Source organism: Salarias fasciatus, chromosome 6 (assembly GCF_902148845.1).
Source record: "Salarias fasciatus chromosome 6, fSalaFa1.1, whole genome shotgun sequence".
Taxonomy (NCBI): Eukaryota; Metazoa; Chordata; class Actinopteri; order Blenniiformes; family Blenniidae; genus Salarias; species Salarias fasciatus.
This window is the reverse complement of record NC_043750.1, coordinates 24,424,665-24,446,370: the sequence shown is the minus strand read 5'-3', so window position 1 is coordinate 24,446,370 and position 21,706 is coordinate 24,424,665. Positions and strand designations below refer to the sequence as shown.

Sequence of the window (21,706 nt, the reverse complement as noted above, 5' to 3'; positions counted from 1 at the left end):
CAATATTGAATACAATTCACAGACTTTTTTTTTAAGATCTCAGTAGAAATATCTGTAGAAGTATCACCTTGAACCTGAGTATGATATACATCAGGTTAACTGAATGATATTGTGGTGCTGAGCGGTAACTCTGTGCAGGAAGGAAGACGCAAACACTTCTGCTCCACATCCAGGGCTTTTATTTCAAAAGTACACCCGGAACACACACATTCAATGGCAGCTTGCAGGCCCCAGGTCGCTCTTCCAGCGATCCAACCTGCTCGACCATGAATAAACATAAAGTAACAGAAAATGAATTCAGAACACCAAAAGCAAGACTAACACAAGCAGTTAATAATAAAAGGAAGCAATAGCAAACACAAATAAACACGCTAGCGGCCCTGATCAGCGCAAGATAAACCCTCCCAGCATGCGAAGCGGCGATCATAGAAAAACAGCGGAGCAGTGAACCCCCCTGGGCCATTACAATACATCCCATTTAAGACCCATTTCGCTGACTAGAACTTAACCCACTTCACTATACCTAAAATGTAATTTAATTGATGTGTTTAACCAGTCTAAAATTGCATAGTGAGCGAAATGAACTTTATGCATCGATGCAAGAAATAGGCTACACAGTAGTGGGAGTAAGCAAAACAGCGATAAACCGCATGACAGCCACATCCAGAAGTTAAATGCACAGGCACAGCATACACTTTAGTTTGGAGATGGTTTATAACGCTCACATAGCTCTCCAGTCAGGTAACGGTCACAGGTGAGAGTGTACCGGACCTCAAAGCCACCACTGAGGGTTGAGCAGGAGAAACTGTGTGTCCCTTGGCGAAGTCTTCTCGAACATGAACCCAAAATGTCATCATACGACGGGTCTTCATCCCAAGCTTCGACCATTAAATCTAAGTCAGTGTCCACCTTCATGAAAAAAAACATCAAATTAACTATTGAATTTAGCTGAAGACCATTATTGTAATAAATTTCCTGGGAAAACAGATTTTCATTCCATCTTAAAACTGGTATCGTCATTGGTTTAAAGATGCTTCATTCGCTGAGTTATACTTTTTTAAAAACAGGATGATTGCCATTGTTTTGGATAATTCAGTTCTTCCATACTGAAGACAATTTGCACTCACTTAAAAAATACATTATTTAGGAGTAGGGATACTGACCATTCCCAGAGAAAAACCGGCATTCCACTGTGGGTCGTCTGACTCGATCATGTGAGTTCTTCGATCATGGTTGCCGTACCACATCTTAGCATAGCTATGGGGGTAGAAAATTAGAAGTATTGTGTTAACTATTGTTTTGTTTTTGTTTTTTTTTTAATCTCAAAGAGCTCAAGCACTGACTGAATCACCTGTCAGTTGTGCCCATAAAATCTCCGTACAGATTCCAGCCTCTCACTATGGTCACTGTCAGTGTCCCCGTCCTGGTCTTTCTGGGGCAGCAGCTGGAACAGCTTGGCTCTGAAGGTAACTTCATAGCATGGTCCAGTAAATATTGTTCTATGGCAGCTTTCATCCCTGATCTCTTTTTTTCATTTTGTACCAAGTAATACATTGGATGAAGGGAGTATGAGACAACATCAGGGTGGTCTTTCAGGGTCTTTAACCAGCCTGTGAAGCCCAATGAATCATTATGGGTGAGTGAAAATGCCCCAAGCCAGCCACTCCCCCCTGCCACTTCTGTGTGGTGTTGATGAAGACCGGAGCCATATGACACAGAGAGGCCTTCATGTTTCAGGACTTTGTTACAGGACGGCGGGTTACCAGATGGTTCCCCTTTACCCAGACCAACAGAGATGCCCAGAGATAAACAGGAGTAGACCTGGAACATAAAAGGTGAGTGAGATTTTCAGCATCAAGAGTAAAATGACTATTCATAGGTTGTAGTAGCACAATGCCAAGAACAGTATTTCAGAAAATGACGTTTCATTAAACTCCTCAATTCAATTCAACTTTGTTTATGTTGTGCCAAAAACAGTCATTTCTCGGCACTTGTACAGAGAAAACCCAGAAAAACAGATCCGCATGAACAATCATAAGCAACTGTGGAAAGGAACAACTCCTATTTAAAAGGAAGAAACCTTTGGAGAACCATGCTCAGAGATGGTGGATTTCTGATATTCTGGTTGGGATGAGGGGATAGAAGGAGAGAAAAGGATAGCACAGACAGATTGATTCTCTGAATCGCTGCAGGTGGATCAGGTCCGGAGACTTTAGATTACGTATCTCAGAGATGTGAGAGAGAGAGAGAGAGAGAGAGAGAGAGAGAGAGAGAGAGAGAGAGAGAGAGAGAGAGAGAGAGAGAGAGAGAATGTAGGAGGAAGAGAGTTCATAGAGTAAAAGAGAGACTGAGGTTGTTGACACATTGTAGTGAAACATGTTCAGTTATTTAGGCGGATAAGACCAAAATTTGGGGTCAATAGTTCACTTTTTCAGGAAAGCACCAAATTTGGTAGAGACATCGTAAGATATGGTCATCGTATATGACCATAGAATTGATTTAAGAGGAGTATCCCAAAAATCTTAGCCCCCTGGTAGTTGCTATCTTGAATTCAATTATGGCCGACTTGCTAAACCTATTTATGTAATATCTCCCTTAATATGGCAGATACAAAGTTACTTTCAAGATCAACCCCCATTTTTTAAGGATCTGCGGATTCAATAAAGCCATTTATAACAGTGTTTGTGTTCGCCATCTTGGATTTCAAAATGGTCATCAACCTGTTACCTGCGTTTTATATCTCCAAAACCATAAATCGTAGGAAGAAAAAATTTTTAGGTCTACCCCAATGTGTTAAGGGGCTATGAGTTCATTGAGGCAATTGTGAAATTGATTGGAATCTGCCATCTTGGATTTCAAGATGGCCGCCAACCTGTTAACCCACTTTCTTGGAACCATAAGCTGTACAAAGAAACTGTAAAGGTCTGCCCCTAGGTTTTCAGGATCTCTGGTGCAGATACAGCAGTTCTCACACTGATAAAACTATTGACAAGCATGAAAAAGGTGAAAACCAGGTAGGAATGAATTTGGAAACAGAGCATGCCTAGGTGAAACCACATGCATGGCATGCCCATCTCTTGATTTGGGATGGGTTTTCTGATTAGTTTTCTCAAAATATTCCTGGAAATAAGAGAGAATGCCATTAATAGTTTATTTTGGAATCATATGAGGATTTAAAGGTAAGTATACAACCCATGAAGCAAACAAGCATTGTCCCCAAAGTCCATTGCCTCAAACCAAATCAACACCTAGGCCCCACCCATATATCTCTATCAAGCTATAAATAGACCCATGCTGAAGATGCAGGTGTAGAACAGTGTTGCAATCTATTAGCTGGAAGTTGAGCCAAGATTAAAGATGATTTCAAATCAATTGGATAAGACATTTTCGAAAAGGTTTTACCTTTAGAAAAAAGGTTTTGCCTTCAGAAAAGCAAGATGGGGAAATGCACAATGATACGAATGCTGATGTCCTTCTTTACTTTAACAGGCTCTAGAAGATGTCGAAGCGGTTCTCCCTGTTTGAGCCATCTACCAGTGCTGGAAATGACGCTATGTCATCAGCATTATGTAGGGATGATTTGGACAAAATGCATATTTTGCCAAGAGTATCTGCTGTATTAAGGAAGATATTACATAAAATAGGTTTAGCAAGGTGGCCATATTTGAATTCAAGATGGCAGCCACCAGCGGGCTTAGATTTTGGGGGTACTCCTCTTAAATCAATTGTATGGTCACATAGTACATCTGTACTAAATTTGGTGCTTTCCTGAAAAAGTGAACTATCATTTCACTTATCCGCCTAAGTAAGTGAGAAATGAAAGAAGAGAAACTCAAAAGTTGGTCCTCCAGTGGTATAAACCTATAGCAGCACCACTAAGAAAACAGACCTGTCTGTTAAGAGCTTTATAGGTTAAAAAAGGATTTGAAATTCTATTCTACATTTGATCAGTTGAAGTGAAGCTGATATTGGGCTGATGTGATCTCTCTCCTGCTGGTTCTAATCAGAACCCTTGCTGCAGAATTTTGAATCATTTGAGGACTTTTTAGAATCAGAATCAGAATACTCTGTATTGTCATTGCAACAAGTTACCGAAGTTACAAGTTACAACGAAATTGGGTTTTAAAGATGCACAGGCAGCCAATTATGGCGTCTTGAAAAAGAAACAGAGTTAAAGAAACTCAGTGAGAAATTGGGGGTGGGGTGGTGGGAAAAAAAAGATACGTCAATTCAGATCACGGTTCCAAAAGGGAGTTGTGATTAGAAGTGAGAGACCAAAAAAAAAAAAAAAAAAAAGCCAACCTGCGCACATACACAGCAAGACACGTGAGACAAGTTGCTATCTGACACGCCCCCCACAGAAACCGCTTCACCAGCGGGTGACTGCACGCCGAAAAATGTCTGAAGCTTTCGTGGCCTGCCGTGATGGCCGATGAAAACACCACGATGTGTGGATGCAGCGCGACTGCTATCCAGCAAAGCCTGCAGAAATTCCAGCACACTGCTGATGGTGCAGGAGACTGGGTCCAGACCCTTCTCCGAGCACTACAACGGAGACCTGTAAGCCTTGACAGTGGAGGGGGCCCTGGCGCTTTGGATGTTGGACACCACAGCCAGGGGAAGATCTAGGCCAACTTGTCTCACCCTCTCAGCATCCAGGCCAAGAGTCTCCTGTCCAGGATGGGGCGGGCCCGCAGGGCGCCCCCTGCCTGCAGTACGGTGTCAAGTTCGTCGGGATCGGCCAAGGATCCCCGACTGCCAACTGAATCAGGTCCGGGAACCACCTGGTGCTTGGGGTATCCGGGGCCACCACTATCATATGGAGGTCCTGCACCCTCACCCTGTGCAGTAAAGGGGACAGGAGGCAGGTCGGAGGAAAGGTGTACAGGAGGCCCGGAGGCCGGACCTTGTGTGTGAAAGTGTCCACCACGAGAGGGGGTTCTTCTGAGGACCTGAGTGAGAACCAAAGTGGGCATTGTGCATTCTCTGCACTGGTGAAAAGGTCTGCTGCGGGGAGCCCGAACCTGTGCCAGAGTCGGGCTACCACTCGGCGGGACAGGCTCCACTCATCGAGGAGTGGGCCTCCCCGAGACATTCTGTCCGTGCCGACGTTGAAAACCTCGGGCACGTCCCCATAACAGGCCCATAACAGGATCTCCGCCGCCTTGCGATGCAGGGACGGAAACCTCGTCCCTCCTTGGCTGTTCAGGTATGCCACCACTGTGGTGTTGTCTGACCTGACCAACACAAGACTGCCCCGCAGCCTGGCCTGGAAATGGAGTAGCACCCGCTGCACCGCAGTCATTTCCAGCACATTGATGTGAATGGGCATGGAGTCTCAGGCACTGCCCACCGCGAGGTGACCAAGCATGCCTCCCCAACCTGCGAGAGATGCATCCATGAACACCTCGACATGACGCGAGACGCAGCCCATGGGGACTCCCTGCTGGAGAAGAACCAGATCCAGCAAGAAGAGGAGATCCTCTCGTGCCAGGGGCGGGAGTGAGACCTTCCTGAGTCTGTCCCATATCCCCGAAAGGCGGAGGCGACTGAGCAATCGTTGGAGCCTGCTTATGTGCAGAAGGCCCAAGTGAACCACGGGGTGGGCCGCAGCCATCATCCCCAGGACTGTCCTGACCAGGTGGACCTGAACCGTGGGTAACGCGATCAGGGACCTCAGGAGTGACAGGAGAGAGGCTCGCCTCTCCTCGGAAAGACGAGCCGTCATAGTGAGGGCATCCAGCTCCAAGCCCAGATAAGCCATCTGCTGAGCTGGAACGAGCGCGCTCTTGTCTCTGTTCACCACGAACCCCAGAAGCTTGATGTGGTGCAGGACCAGGGCCATGTGCTCCACAGCCTCCCAGCGAGAGGGCGCTAGTATCAGCCAGTCGTCGATGTAGGTGAGGATCCTCAGAGCTCGACGAGGGAGAGGCTCCAGCGTGGCCTCGACACACTTGGTGAAGGTGCACGGAGCGAGAGAGTCGCCGAAGGGGAGACGGTTGTATTGAAAACACCGATCTCCCATGGCGAATCTGAGGTACTGCATGTGTCTCCACAGAATGGGGATGTGAAAGTAGGTGTCTGTGAGATCGACTGAGGTCATCCAGTCCCCGGGGCGAACACTCTCCAGGAGGTGCCTGACCGTTAGCAGGCGGAACCTCCTGGTGGCCACATGAGTGTTCAGGACCCGTAGGTCCAGAATGGGTCTCACTCCACCCTTTTTCTTGGGGACCAAGAAATAAGGGGAGTAGAAGCCCGAGTGCGCCTCCTCCGCGCTCAACTCCGTTATCGCACCCCGGCATAGGAGTGAGGACACCTCCTCCTCGAGCGCGGCTGTCCCCGAGGGGCATGAGAGCCGCATGTGGAGGATTCTGTTGAAAGGAGGCAGGCGGGCGTGCTCCACAGGCTCGCGGGGGGCACTCAGACGGCTGGCTCTGGAAAACGTGGAGAGGGAATAATCATGCCGTGCAGACTTTTCCGAGCCGGAGGAGCCACAGCAGCTCAGGAGATCCCTGCCCGACCAGTCGGTGAAGGAGGCGGGAACGGCAGCGAGGTCAGCACCGATCTCATCAGGAACGGAAGCCGGTGAAACAGCGCCAATAAACGCCACTCGACGCTCGGATTCTTTGAGCGGGAGGGCGAGGCAGGCAGGGCAGGAAGCCCGCTGGCGCTGATGCTGCCAGCCCAGTCAGGTGAAGCACCGCTCGTGGCGGTCTTGCTCGAGAAGCGGCGTGCCGCATCCGTGGCAGGAGAATGGCCCAACGCTGGATGGCGACTCTTCTCGGGCTGACTTGTCCACGTCTTCGTCTTCGTCTTGAAATCTTGACTGGAGCTTCAGATCAGTCTCAAGGCTGAGAAAGAAGAAGGGAGTTGTGCGGGCGCACGCTGATTATATCCCCTTGGTGAGGGGCGTGGCAGTGTGCCAGCGCACGTGCGGGATTGACGCGTCAGTTTTCAGATCTGTCTCAGTGATTGGCTGGCACCAGGGAGAGTACCAATAGCGAAGCCCGTAGGTGGGCTAAGCATCACACGAAGTAGAACTGTATTCTCCAAAATGGGGTCGTACTATAATCAAGGACTAGATTGTCAATACACATCCACACCGCTAGGTGGAGCCAAAGTACCGTGACGGTAGAAAGCAAATGAAGCGTCACAGTCATATGACATCTGTGGTCACAGTGATCTGATGAAAAATAGAGGAGCATGACCATCTGGGCGAAGGAGCTCGAACACTAGACAAGTGAGCAAATAACACAGGCGAAGATTTGATGCCAGCTTTAAACTGATGGTAATCAACGCAGCAGAGTCAACAAACAACTGCCAAGCCGCCAAGATATATTGATCTGAATTATTAATGGTCATGAAATTGAATAGAACTTGAGTTTGACGTTTATAAAGTTATTCACATAATTTATGCAGTTATTGAACCTTTGAGGGTACTTATTTGTTGCTTATTTACTGAGTCATAGCCTCAGATTTTAAGAAAAAGAATATAGTTTTTTATTTAATACTGCAGTGATATTTCTTGATCTTAAATCACATGAAATTTTAGCTCTGTTGTGAGTTTTCCTAGCATAATAATTAGGACTGTCAAAAATAATGCGTTAATTGCGTTAATTAATTTATGTAATCAATCTCGTTAAAATTTTTAACGCAGTTTAACGCATGCGCATCATGACAAGTCTCACCTCTACCAGCGGGTGGCGGTAGTGCACCCGCGTGGAATGCAAGCTGCCAACAACCGAAGAAGAAGAAGAAGAAGAAGAAGCCTCACCTCAGCCTCGGCTGATCGAGAAGCTTTTTCGGCACTACAGACAGTTTATCTGTTCCTTTATTACGGATTTATTTAGAGAAAATTAAGCGCATACACTGTCAGTACATTAGCATTAAGTATTAAAGTTTATTTAGCCTTTTTTTTCTATTTCTGAATCGCGGGGCGGCGCCGGAGCGATTCTTCTGTCTGCAGACCTTCTCCTCCCTCCAGACAGTCTGCTCTCTCTTTCCACAAGTTTTTCACTCTTTCGGTGTCTTTGTGGAGCCATCAGGCTGGAGCTCCATCTACTTTCACTTTTACCATCATGTTTTGTCTGCTGCGCAGATGTCCGCGGGATAGGTCCGCGTGGAAACTAGCGGACAGGAATTCATGACGATTTTTACGTCACGCGGACCAACGCGCACCCAAGCGGACATGTGAAGCCTGGACGGGCAGCAGACAGGAGGCAAAGGAGGCCTGGCGTCAATTAATTTATCAAAACAGAAGAAGAAAGCAATATGGAGGGAGATAAGCTGGCTGGCCCCATGGATTCTACTTGATTGATTAAAAAAATGTCGAAGCAGTTTTCTGTTTTCCACACAAAAAGGAACACTGGCTAAGAATGCCCTGTTTGCAAGAACAAAGTGTGGTATCTCTTAGTTTTACTTTTCTTGTGGTACTACACTTGTTACAGACCTAAAGATGTAACTCCTGCCAAAAACCAACTTTAGAGGGACTGCAGAGGAAGCACTGCACACACACAGACAATATGTTATGGTGTGCATGTTTTAGTTTTTTGAATGTTTATTTTACTTGGAGCCTTAAATATAAAACACATCACATGTTAAATATATATAATCACGTCCTGTCGTTTTTTTTTTTTTGTTAAAGCTCGTGTCCTGAGTTTTGAAAGAGAGGTTTTTTCCACCCTCCCTCTGCTTTCATGAGCTACCAAGCCACGCCCCTTTAATCATGCACGCGAATTATCTGTCGGGTGAAAATGAGAGCCTCTGAGTCCTACAGCATCCTCCATGTTTAGCTGTTTACGGTGAATGTTCAGCAGACCATGGATATATCCGAGGTAAGCGGGCCGGCTGCTGCGTAGCTAACTCTCCTCTGCCTGGGCGAGCGGCCGTGCTCTCTGGCTGCGCGCACATGTTGACTGACAGCACGAGAATGCGGAAGCTCGCATTGTATTGGCTGATGCTGACCGGCGCTTTTTCGGATAACATGGGGGTCTATGAGACGAAGGCGGGGCTCATAAATAAATTTTTATATTGCTTTATGCTAATATTATATTGTAGTATCGAACCAGACTAACACATTTAAGCTCTGTTGAAAAATGATACAGGGACTTCCGGTGACGCCATGTTGTGAGACACACACGGAGTGGAGCTCCCCAGGAAATCAGCAGTGTTTTGCATTTTACAACATTAGATGGCATCTTAATTGAAAGAGGGTGAACCTGAATGACAACAAGACAAATATGAGCACGTCCAGAGATACGAGGAATGCGGGGAAACAGCAAAAAGCGCAAGAAGAAGCGAAAGGAAAAAAAGAGCAGCCATCTTCCCCAAACGAGGAGAGTGCAAAGGTGGACGCAATGAACATGGAGGAGATTCTCCGGGAGCTGAGAGAGTTACGGAAAGAAAATAAAGAGTCGTTTGCAGACACAAAGGCCTCGTTATCAAGACTGGAGGTGTCCGTCACGGATTTGAACCAGAGGATGGAAAAATTGGAGCAGAGAACCGATGAGGCGGAGACAAGAGTCAGCGCAGCGGAGGAGACCGGTGAGCGCCATGAAAGGATGATGCGGCACCTGTTGAAACGGGAGGCGGCTCTGACTAATATGTGTGATGACCTACAGAATCGAATGCGCCGCAACAACTTGAGAATTTATCAAGTCCCCGAAAACAGCGAGAAAAATGATACAATTGGTTTTGTGAAGGAACTAATTGAGACCGCACTGCAACTCCCGCCTGAAGTGAATGTACAGATTGAGAGAGCGCACCGATCGCTGGGACTGAAGCCGGCCGCGGTGGCGGCCCCGCGCTCCATTATCGTGAGGTTTCTGGATTATACAGTGAAGGAAGCGGTGCTGCGGCAAGCCTGGGCCCAAAAGCAAGTAAAGTTTCAAGGAGAGGTGATTTATTTTGATCATGATTATTCTCCAGAAGTACAGAGGAAGAGGGCGCGGGTCCGTGGAGTGATAAAACAACTGAAGGAGAAAGGCATCCAGGCCAGGTGTCGCTTCCCGGCGCAGCTGAGGGTTCACTTGGAATCAGGAGTAAAGACTTTTCCTACGCTGGTGGAGGCTGCGCCAACACTGATGGAGCTGGGCGTCAACGTGCAGGTGAGCGAGAGAGAGAAGCTGGAACGGGAGCTCTCAAAAGAGATATGGCAACGACAAGACGGTGGAAGGAGAGGAAGAAACGACACGTCGCTGTCTGATGCGGACCTGCGGACCTTTTTACAGAATTAATGTTCACTGAACATTGTTCAGTGATGTGCTCAGGTAACAGATTTTGATGAGGTTACCCTGCTACATTGCGACAAAGTGATACAATATTGATTACAATAAGATGTTACATTTTTCGAGGTGCATAATTGAAACAGCTGAACCTGCTGAAGTTAAAGATAAATTACATAGATATTAGTAAGAAAATAGGGGAGTTAACTCTGGTTTTTCTTTTCATTTTTTCCAAGATAGGATTGCTACCTCACCAAGGATTTAGTTTTTTTCTTTGGTTTGTGGTTAGGTCAGCACTTAGTGCATGTTACCCAGAGGGAATTGAGAGTCACAACCCTCTGCCTGCTTTACAACAAGGGCTGGATACATTTTGTTATTCGGTTGATTTTTTGGAAGTCACATGTGAGTTCATTTATTTCACTTTCTTTGTTCTATGTGTAAATAGTTCTTATCTCCTTGGCATGTTAGTTAAGTCCACACAAATGGCATGTGTAAATATAATGGCAAAGTTATTTTCTTTATGCAACTGTGATAAGGGGGAAAGTAAAATGATAACAAGAAACATTTTATGTCTGATTTAAGGATTATCAGTTATAATGTGAAAGGAATAAATGGTCCTATAAAAAGGAAAAAGATTTTCACTCAGTTGAAAAAACTTAATTGCTCAATAGGTTTGTTACAGGAAACCCATCTGAATGATGTAGAACACAAGAAACTAAGAAGAGAATGGGTCGCTCAGGTATTCTATGCATGCTGTTCCAATAGTAGTGTCACACCCCCTACCTCGGGATCCAGCTAGTGGCAGGCCTTGCTTTTGTTTCTCCCCTCCCTCCTTTCCTTTTCTGTAGGTGGGCGTATGCTTCTGGTGAGTGGGGTGTGGACTGGTGCAGGGAAGCTGCTGATTACTTGAGTGCTTCCACCTGCAATTGGGCCTGGTCTTCACCAAACAATTCATCACCCTATAAAGCTCCCTCAGACCACAGTGCAGCGTTGGACCGTAATACCACCACAGTCAGTTCTTACTGGGTTGCTCTGCTGCATTCTGATGCACTCTGCTGTGCTCGGCTTCACTCCTCTTAAATCGGCTTGTCTTCTGCAACCTGCAGGAACCACTCGCTGCCCCGCCTTGGATGACATCTCTGAGCCTCCTCTGCTTCGCTCCGACTCTGCTGGAAAGGTTCCCCGGACCTCACCCCTCTGGGCTGCTGCGCCAGGACTTCCACACAATCTCCCCTCTGGCTGAGCATCCACGAACCCTCTTCCTTCACGCTTCATCCGCAGTAGCTCTTTCCCTCGCTGGATTGCCGGGGTGGGTCTTTGGGTTTAGTTGTTAGCTCCTTGGTTCCTTGGTTCCTTGGTTCCTTAGTTCCGGTTTGGTTATGACTGATTAGGTTACGGCTCAGTCCTTGTTTCGTTCACGGCTTGTCAGAAGGCTTGGAGTCCTGTTCTGTTCTTGTGAAGCGCCGCCGTGATTTTCTGGATTAGCGGGATTAGTTTGGGTTTGGTATTGATTCCTCTGTAAATAAAATAATTGTTCGAAGAACTACTGATCTGCTGAGTCTCTGTCCGCGCTTGAGTCTGTGAGTTTGAACGTGACGAGTAGAAAGAGAGGAGTGGCGATTTTGATCAGTCGGTCCATTAGTTTTGCATATCAAAGAGAAGTAAAGGATAAAGACGGTAGATATATTCTTATTATAGGAACAGTTGGTGGAGTTGAGCTTACCATCATGAATATCTATGCTCCCAATGAAGATGACCCTACTTTCTTTAAAGAAATACCATCTGTATTGGCAAAGGAAGCTAGGGGTACCATAATTTTAGGGGGTGACTTTAATTGTTTTAAATGGGAAAATAGACAGATTACCATCTGATTATGGACCTTCTAGCAGGAAAGCAAAAGCATTAAAACACATGTTAGAAGAATTAGGATTGGTGGATGTCTGGAGAGCCAAGAATCCAACGACAAAAGATTTCACATTTCTGTCTATGGTGCATGGGTCTTATTCTAGAATTGATTTAATATGTATTTCAAAACAAAGCCTGCACAAAATTAGAGAATGTGTTATTGAACCCAGTACTTTGTCTGATCATGGTCCTGTAAGGCTGAAGTTAAATTTAGGTTTGGATTGGCACTTTAAATACTGGAGACTGAATGTGTCATTGCTAACTGACCCAAGTTTTAACGAACAAATAAAGCAAACAACAGATGAGTACTTTACAATCAATGAGAATGGATCAGTGTCTCCCTCAATTCTCTGGGATGGAGCTAAAGCAGTGCTGAGAGGGAAGTGTATTGAGATCGCTGTCAAAATAAAAAAACAGAGAATTGAAAAGAAAAAACAGTTGGAAAGTGATATTAAAAGATTAACGCATGAACATAAAGTAACAAAAGATGAACAGGTATTAAAGCAACTACAAGACTGCAGAGCTTCTTTAGACAAACTTCTCACACAGAAAGCTGAGGGAGCACTTCGATACACAAATCAAAGATACTATGAAATGGGAAATCGAGCGAGCCGGCTTCTTGCCTTTCAACTGAGAAAAGAACAGTCAAATCGTGTCATTCCTAAGATAAAACACCCGACATCTTTGACCGAGGTCTCACACCCAGAAGAAGTAGCTGAAGCTTTTCAAATTTTCTATAAAAACCTTTATGATGCACCAGAGGAGTCACAAAACAAAAAGAAAATAGAAAATTTGTTTAACAAACTTAATTTAGCAAAGCTTTCCTTATCTGAGGCAGATGAATTATTATCTCCAATTCGAGAAAGCGAGATACAAGATGTTATCAAATCATTGAAAAGCAACAAATCCCCAGGTACAGATGGTCTTCCAGGTGAATTTTACAAGACCTTCATGGTGGAGCTTGTGCCAAAACTTTGTCAGACCTTTAATTATGCCTTGCAGGAGGATGATCCACCAAGGAGCTGGTCAGAGGCCATAATTACAGTAGTTCATAAAGAAGACCCACTGGACTGTGGTGCCTATCGGCCAATTAGCTTGTTGGGGACTGATGTAAAAATTATCAGTTCCATAATGGCAAATAGGATTCAGAAGTATTTAATTAAATTGATTAACCCTGACCAGACAGGGTTTATACCCGGCCGTCAGGGAGCAGACAATATAAGAAGAGTTTTAAACATACAGTCACTCGCGAGACACTCAGCCCAACCATCAATGCTACTCAGCCTTGACGCAGAGAAGGCATTTGACAGGGTGGATTGGTCATATTTGAATTACACTATGGAGAAAATGGGATTCAATTTGACATTTATAAGATGGATTAATACTCTGAATAAAAACCCAGTATCAAGGATTAGAGTGAATGGATGTTGCTCCAAATTTTTTGAGATTAAAAAAGGTGTTAGGCAAGGAAATCCAGTCTCTCCTATTCTGTTTGCATTGTGCATTGAACCACTTGCCGAGTTAGTTAGGGGAAATGATCGGATCGAGGGAATAGTGGATGAAGGAGGCGAGATGCATAAAATTTCATTATTCGCAGATGACGTTCTTTTGTTTTTAAGAAATCCACAGTCTTCTATTCCAGCTCTTATGCAATGCCTGAGGGACTATGGGGAGGTCTCAGGATATAAGATTAACGAGGTGAAATCAGAAGCAATGATGATAACAGGATGCTGGCCCACGAGCTTGGACAGACAGGTGAAATTCAGGTGGTCAAAAAGGGGCTTTAGATACCTTGGAGTTATTATGACCCATGCATCAAATCAGCTATTTAAAGCAAATTATGATAAACTTGTCTCGCAAATTAAGAATGACTTGGAAAGATGGGAATTGCTTCCTTTGTCTTTGGTCGGGAGGGTCGAAGTTATTAGGATGAATATTCTGCCCAGATTGTTATTTCTTTTTAATTCATTTCCTATCACTGTTCCTGTATCTACTTTTACATTTTTGGATAAGCTTGTTTCTAAATTTATATGGCAAAACAAACGACCAAGAGTAAGACTCAAGTCCTGTGTGCACGCAAGGATAAGGGTGGATTAGCCTTGCCACATTTCAGAAGATACTACTGGGCAGCACAACTTGGAAAATTGGTTTCGTGGATGAGATTAGATATGGATACAAAATGGGTACAGATAGAGCAAGGTTCAGTAAAAAATGTGCCACTCTCAACTCTTCCCTTTCTAAATTCAAAAGGGTGGAAGAAATTTAAGATTCGAAAGGAGTGGGTTACCTACACATTAAAGACGTGGAAGAGGATAAGACGATTATTGAATTTACCTCTATTTTTATCAAGGGCAACAACAATAACTAATGCCTGTGACTTTCTTCCAGCAAAAATGGAGGGGGGTTTCATTAAATGGGGGGAGAAAGGCCTCATCATAGTAAATAAATTATTTGAAGGAACAACTTTCAGGACTTTCTCCCAACTCCAGGCAAAATATGGCATTGATTCCAAAGATTTATTTAGATATTTTCAAATTCGGCATTACCTGATGACACATAATGAATGGGGAAAAATTAAAGAAGCTCCATCTAATTTTGAACAATACTGGATTGAAATCGCAGAGAATAAAACTAACACTAAAAACACAATATCTCGTATTTACAATAGGATTTGTATGGACTCATTAGTAGACACGTTGGATGTGAAGGGCAAATGGGAATTGGAAGCTAATATAATAATTGCGGATGAAGAGTGGGAGAATTCCTGGGTGCCCTGGCAGAAATGTTTAAGCAGCCCAACTTGGAAAGAATTCAGCTGGAAAATGAGAATAAGATATTTCAAAACTCCACTGGTAATAGCTAGTTATAATAAATGTTCCCCCCAATGTTGGAGGCGTTGTGGAATGATCGGGGACTTCTCTCATATTTTCTGGGATTGCCCTAAATTGCAAAATTTCTGGGGGAATGTGAATTGAGAAATAAATGTGATTTTGAACTTGAATAGACCAATTGAGCCACAACAGCTAATTTTGGGTACAGTACCATTAATAGACATAAGGAAAAATACTGTATTTTTGCTCAGAGTTCTTTTGCTGCTTGCTCATAAAATGATCACTGTAAACTGGCTAAAGCCCCACCCACCCACTTTGGACCAGTGGACCCAAAGGCTGAAGGATGTGAACTGTATGGAACATATAACGGCAAACCTTCGACTTCAGACAGACTTTTATCATAAAAAATGGGCACCTGTTATAAAGTATTTAGAAAAGTGAGTTTATTGAATTCGTTTAACTGAGCTAGTTCCATGTTTTGTTGTCATTTGGTTTTATTTTATAATGTTTTATTACTTTGGAGATAATTGAATTTGCAAAGAATGTTCTTCCACTTTTTGGTGATTAGATTGTTTTTGTATTTGTTAATTCTAATGGCCATTTTGTATTTGTATCTGTCATGCTTTGTGAGATTCTGTCAAGGAACCTGTTCTAATAAAAGTTAAAAAAAAAAAGAAAAATGATACATACATTGGAAACGAACGGAAACTCCGGACACGAGCTTTAATGCAATACAGGAAAAAAGGGTATATTTCAGACATAGTTAGACATTGCGATTATTTGTGATTAATCATGATTAATTAATTTGGAAGCTGTGATTAATCTGATTAAAAATTTTAATCATTTGACAGCCCTAATAATAATATAAAATTGTTTTATGAGTAACCTATTTTCTTCAACATATTTTTATTTTCGCAAAATGATATTTGAAAAATAGGGGTTGCTTTATAATCAAGGTCGTCTTATATTCGGGCCAGTACAGTACAATAATCATCAAATTATCCATAAGTTAGAAGTAGAAAATAACTTAAATTACTTCACGAATGCACACAAAAACAGGAAAACTCACAGAAAGTTCACACAGCTTCATAAAGTCTGCCTGCAGCTGTAGTGTGACCGGGCATGCCCAGACTAGTTAACGCTGCATTTATCTGGTCACCAGCAGGTGGTGCTGTTGGACCACCACTTGTAGGGCTTTCTCAAATGTAGAAGTCCTTGGACAGAAAGCTGTGAAGTAACTTGGAGTTGAACTGATCTGAGATGAAGAGCCATTGTTGACATTAACAAAGTGAAAAACCTGTCTGCTAAATATGACTGAAACCGTTTTAATGCTGTCCCTTTAATCCCAATAATATATCCTGTTCTCTGTAGTACGACGTTAATAATATCAAATGCAGCACTGAAATCTAACAGGACCAGATCAGAGACCAGTCCTTTGTCTGAGGCCATGGGGAAAGTTTCAGAGTTTCGGATGACAAGAATTCCCTTAATGTGCGTCTGCGAGCGCCTTTTTTTAACACTCACGGTAAGACACACGTCTTCAGCGCCCCATATCGTGACGTGTAGGTCGGATAAATGCGACCTGGCCGTTCAGACTGAAGTCGCATGGCTAAAGATCAGATACGTATCGGATTTAGGACCACATGTCCTGTGTCGTTCAGACTGTCATGAAAAGATCCGATACAGGTCGCTTAGAGGCAAAAAAATCGGATTTGGGTCACTTCAGCCTGCAGTGTGAACGTAGCCTTAGTATGCAGTACTTGTATATGCACTGTCATTAAAGAAAAACGAATACATGTGATTACATATTTTTGCAGATAATCCAGGAACCACTAAATCAAATTGGTTAGAAACATTGGAAAATGTGTTTTGGCCTTGAAAATATATAATATTGAAGTCAAAAATTATAATTAGAATAAGAATTATAATTCATGTCATCAATTATGAAATATCTAGAATTAGAAGACAGATGATTTGTTAGATGTAAAAACTGTATCCTCAATGAAATGAAAGTAAGTGAAGCTAAAGTGAAGGGTTTTTTTTTTCATTTTGCATACTTGAGCAAAGTTAAATTAAAGTATACTAAAATAAAATGAGTCAGGGCAACACAATGGTGCAGTGATTAGTGCTCACAGCAAGAATGTTGTGGGTTCAAATACTTGTTGGGGCCTTTATGTATGGAATTTGCATGTTCTCCTTGCATGTGCGTGGGTTTTCTCTGGATACGCCGACTTCCCCCCACGGTCCAAAAACATGCATCTGAGGTTAAATGGTGACTCTATATTGCCCTGAGGTGTGAATGTGAGTATGTGTGTTTGTCTGTCTCTGTGTGTTTGCTCTGCGATGGACTGGCAATCCATTCAGGGTGTACCCTGCCTTTGCCCACATGTAACTGGGATTGGCTACAGCGTCCCATGACCCTAAACAGGATAAGTAGCACAAAAGATGAATGTATAAATTAAAGCCGCAAGCGGCATTGGTTGGGACCGAGCCTCCCCGCCGGCCCACGACTGAGACGTCCTCGTACCTTGCTGGACGAAATCCAGGTCACCGGGAGTTCTGCTACCATGTAAACATCCATTTTCTTGATTTTAATTCATTTTCTGTTGTAAACGGCTTTTATTTTGAAGGAATTTTGGGCTTTTATTTTGTAAAGGTAGTATGTGCTGTCATTGACACTGGTTAACCCCAAATTGTCAATGTGTTTTGAAGTGTCATTTTTCACAAAATTTGAACTTTTATTTTGAAAGGGTTTGAGGCTCTTATTTTGACACTCCAGCAACCTTCTGGACCTCGATGAGACGAACGCGTGAGTGTTGGTTTTATCTTTCTACGACATTCCTGCGGGCCGTGGCGAACATTTTCGTTTTTTTAGGTGGCGCTGGAGAGCAGATGGGGTTAATTTTTCTATTTCATAAAATTTTTCACCAGTCCGGATGTGCGTGCCAAATTTGGTGAGTTTTTGTGCATGTTTAGGTGGTCAAATTTGAGTTTGCTTCCGCGACGGAATAATAACTAGCAGTTAGCATCTGTCATCCGTTAGCATTGTTCTTTTTAGCACTGTTAGCATCTCCCATCCTTTAAAATGAAGATGTTAGCATCTCATCTATTAGCATGTAGCTGTTAGCATCTTCCATTCATTTCCATGGAAATGTTAGCATTCCATATACTAGCATGTAGCTGTAAGCATCTGTCATCTGTTAACATGGGTTTTTTAGCACCACTAGCATTTCCCATCCACTAACATGTAGCTGTTAGCTTCTCCCATCTGCTTTTGACAGTCACTGAATGAAGGCACTGAGTGTCAGAGTTTGATTGACAGCTGCTGTCAGCTGTGTAAATGCACTGTACGCCCATATATGGTCATGTCAGTTAGCGTGGGAGAGAGGAGAAAATAACAGTTTCTGTTTGGGAAACAACAGCTCCTTGTTCCTTTCCTGTTTGGCAAAACTGAACAAAAAATATCACGTTTGATAGGAAAATTCGTTGTCTTTCAGTTGGTGAGGCTTTCAGAGCAGTCAGCCTTTAGTTTGGACAGATTTTTCCCCATCCGGCTCCATTATAACTGAGGGCAAAAAAAATGCAGTGCGCACACCTTTTCATACCTGTGAAAACGTACATATATCATGATATTTTCCCCACTTATGTCATATCATCTTGTTCGGAAGGACCCTGTGACGCTTCACGTGTGCTCAGTTTGTTGATAGGAGTCACGGTTTAGCCACAGTTGCCACTTGATCGAAGTGCAGAAAAAAGGCGACTTTTTTTGTTTTTCCCCATTATAACGGATGAGGGCCGGAGCAAGGCAGGATTTCAGACTTTCAAATTTGAGGACTAATAAAATCCACACCGTTAGACTTTTGACAAAGATTTGAACAACTTTTGTAGAGAAACTTCTCCTCTATCTCGTCGCGTGACTCTGGTGTCTGTACGATAAATGGTCTCGGAGGAGATAATTTTTTCATGAGGAGTGATTTTGAGTAAAATTTTACTTTGAAAGTCAAATTGCGGACTTCCTGTTGGATTTAGGTCAGGGGTGTCAGTGAATTTTAGATCTCGATGAGACGAACGCGTCAACGTTGGTTTGATCTCTCTGTGACATTCCTACATGCCATGGCGCCTATTTTACTGTTTCTAGGTGGCGATAGAGAGCATATGGGATTAATTTTTCAATTTTATAAAATTTTTCGCCAGTCATGATGTGCGTGCCAAATTTGGTGAGTTTTCGGGCATGTTTACGAGGTCAAATTTGCATTTATTTGGACGTAAGGAGAATAAAAAGAGACAAACGGACGAATAACAATAGAGACCTTGCCCTGCCCCCTCCAGGGTCGGTCCCTAATAAATGAGTTAAGCTGATGAAGACAAATAACATGACTTTTTTCAATCACTTCCTGTACCTCACTGGAGGAGAGTCCATTCAAAGTGAACAAACAGGTCCGTGCAGCTGTCACACGTCTGAGTCGCCCCCCAAGGTAAACCTGAAAGAAAGCTCAATGTTATAAGACGAAAAAGACCTCTTTTTATGTAGGGATCAAGAATCTTAACATGGTGTGTATGTCCTAACCTGGCGGATGTAGTGTGTGCCATAAGTGTGGATGAGGTCTCTGTAAAGGGACTTGGAGAAGGTGTTGTAGACACTTGGCAGCCTGGCCAAGTCCTGAATGAACTCAGAGCTGAGTCTGGGACTATTTGACACACGATAACTACACACAAAGATCCAAACTGATAAATCATTTTAACTTCATCAACAACAAAACATATAAGAAGTGATGGAAGGATGGTCACAACTTACCCATAATGGCTGCAGGTAACTCTGTGTGAGATGAAGGTATAGCGGTCCTCGCTGGTCCTTCGTGAAGCAAAGTTATACAGACTAGACTGTGTTCCTCCAACATTCATTTTGGCAGATGATAAATTCAGACCAATCTGATGGAAAAAAAAAAAAGATTATAACTTGCGTTGGATGCCAGGACACACGGCCTCTTGGCACCTCCCATTGGAGCCGAGAACTACATTTCACAATTCATAGGACAATTGTGATACAAAACTATTCAATGACATTTTAACATTCGATAACACTTTATTTGAAGCCCCCCTGTATAACACATTATAAGTATATTCATAAAGCATTATAATGCCATTATAACACGTGTAGCTATAGTTAGAAACATTCATAGATGATCACAATGCCAGGACCTAACCCTAATCCTATGCTGTATAGTGCTGTATAGTGAGTTATAAAGCATTGTGATCATGTACGAGTGTTTGTAACTACTTATAATGTGTTACACCGGGTGCTTAAAGCGAAGTGTTACCCAACATTCTAAAGTCAGTGCAAATTAACCTTATAATAAATAATATGAGACAGTTGAAACTCAACAAAAGTTTTCACTTTCAGACACTATCATGTCATGTCAACTTCAGTTGTTTTCTTAATATTCACATCTGTCTGTATAGCAAACAAAATAGATATCAATATTAAACAATATTCATAACTGGTTCTTTGACTCTTAGATAGTATTTTAGACAGATCCTACCTGCCAGTTGCTACTGTCCTGGGAGGTGTAGGTGTTCATCAGTGAGCTGTGGGCACAAAAAAATGTCAGAGTTGCATGTTACTCGATGAGCTTAAAAGTCATTTCACAATGTTCTAAATAGGTTTTTCATTTTGAATCAAACAAACTTGTGGAATGGAAATGAAATAAATGCATCTTTAGTGAATATGTTAAACATTATCTTTGATTAGAAAAAATGGTGTCATCAGTGTAACGGTGTTGCAAAATTCAAGCTTTTGTGCAACTGTCCAAACAACACAATTTAGAAAAACGATCAATGAAAGTAAAAAAGTAATGCAAACTCATTTTCAGATGTTGAGCTTCCATACCTAACAGAGGTGTGCATACTGCCATCGATATTAGTGTCACATCGAGTGAATGCACGCCAGTCCAATGCAGAAACAGGCAGCTGAAAATAAAGGTCAGACCATCAAGCCTTAACATGTGCTGAATTGTTTCTGTCAATCAGATAGATAATTTACTTTTTGCAGACGGTTGTCTTGTAGACGATTAGAGCAGAGCATGCAGGTGCGATTCGGGGTGAGGAAAGTCTTCACGTCCACCATGTAGTATCCTGTCGGTCGTAGAGTGACCACATCAAAGCCCTCTCCCACCAGATTATGGCCCGGTACGAAGGGAGCAGACTCACACTGGGCAAAGTTTCCAATCTGACAGGGGAAGACAGGGGAGTGGGACCACAGAAAGAGGAGCAGGCTCAGGTAGACAGCGGGTAGAGTTAAGGACACCATGGCTGCAATGACAGGCACTAAAATGACAGACCGAAGAAAGAGGTCACAAGCGTGAAGGCACTGTGAAAGGTCATGTTTACTTGTACTGACCATGTCCTTTTGAACGTATTAGAATTGCAGTGGTGAACAGGGTAAACAGAACCAAACAAACAAACAAACAGGGTAAACAGAACAAATTGAACAGCTGACAGCAAGAGTCTAGAGGCTAACTGGGAGAACCAACCTGATAAAATGCAGATCAATTCATAGGACAATTGTGATACAAAACTAACCAATGATATTTCAACATTCTAAGGTCAGTGCAAGTGTGGGAAAAAAGGACCATAAAATATACATAAAACTAACAGCTGAAACACAGCAAAAGTTTTCATTTTCACACACAAACATGTCTATGGAAAAACATCAAAGTTATTTTCAAACTGTTAAAATCTGTCTGTACA

The 21,706-nt window shown here is 43.1% G+C and overlaps 2 protein-coding genes across 2 annotated transcripts in view; both read right to left on the bottom strand.

Moving 5' to 3' along the window:
* Window positions 1-696: 696 nt before the first annotated feature.
* Window positions 697-21,266, bottom strand: LOC115389781 (perforin-1-like). The gene is made up of 9 exons (XM_030093358.1): window positions 21,000-21,266; window positions 20,847-20,926; window positions 20,500-20,545; window positions 19,755-19,888; window positions 19,527-19,665; window positions 19,360-19,440; window positions 1,352-1,821; window positions 1,164-1,257; window positions 697-909 (listed from the first exon to the last, which is right to left on the bottom strand). The coding sequence occupies exons 1-9, from the start codon at window positions 21,264-21,266 to the stop codon at window positions 697-699; spliced, it is 1,524 nt and encodes a 507-aa protein (XP_029949218.1).
* pin1 (peptidylprolyl cis/trans isomerase, NIMA-interacting 1) overlaps window positions 20,658-21,706 on the bottom strand; it is a 14,716-nt gene continuing 13,667 nt past the window's right edge. The window contains exon 6 of the transcript XR_003931614.1: window positions 20,658-20,673. The gene's annotated coding sequence lies outside the window, so the exon portion shown is untranslated. The remainder of the gene's footprint in view (window positions 20,674-21,706) is intronic.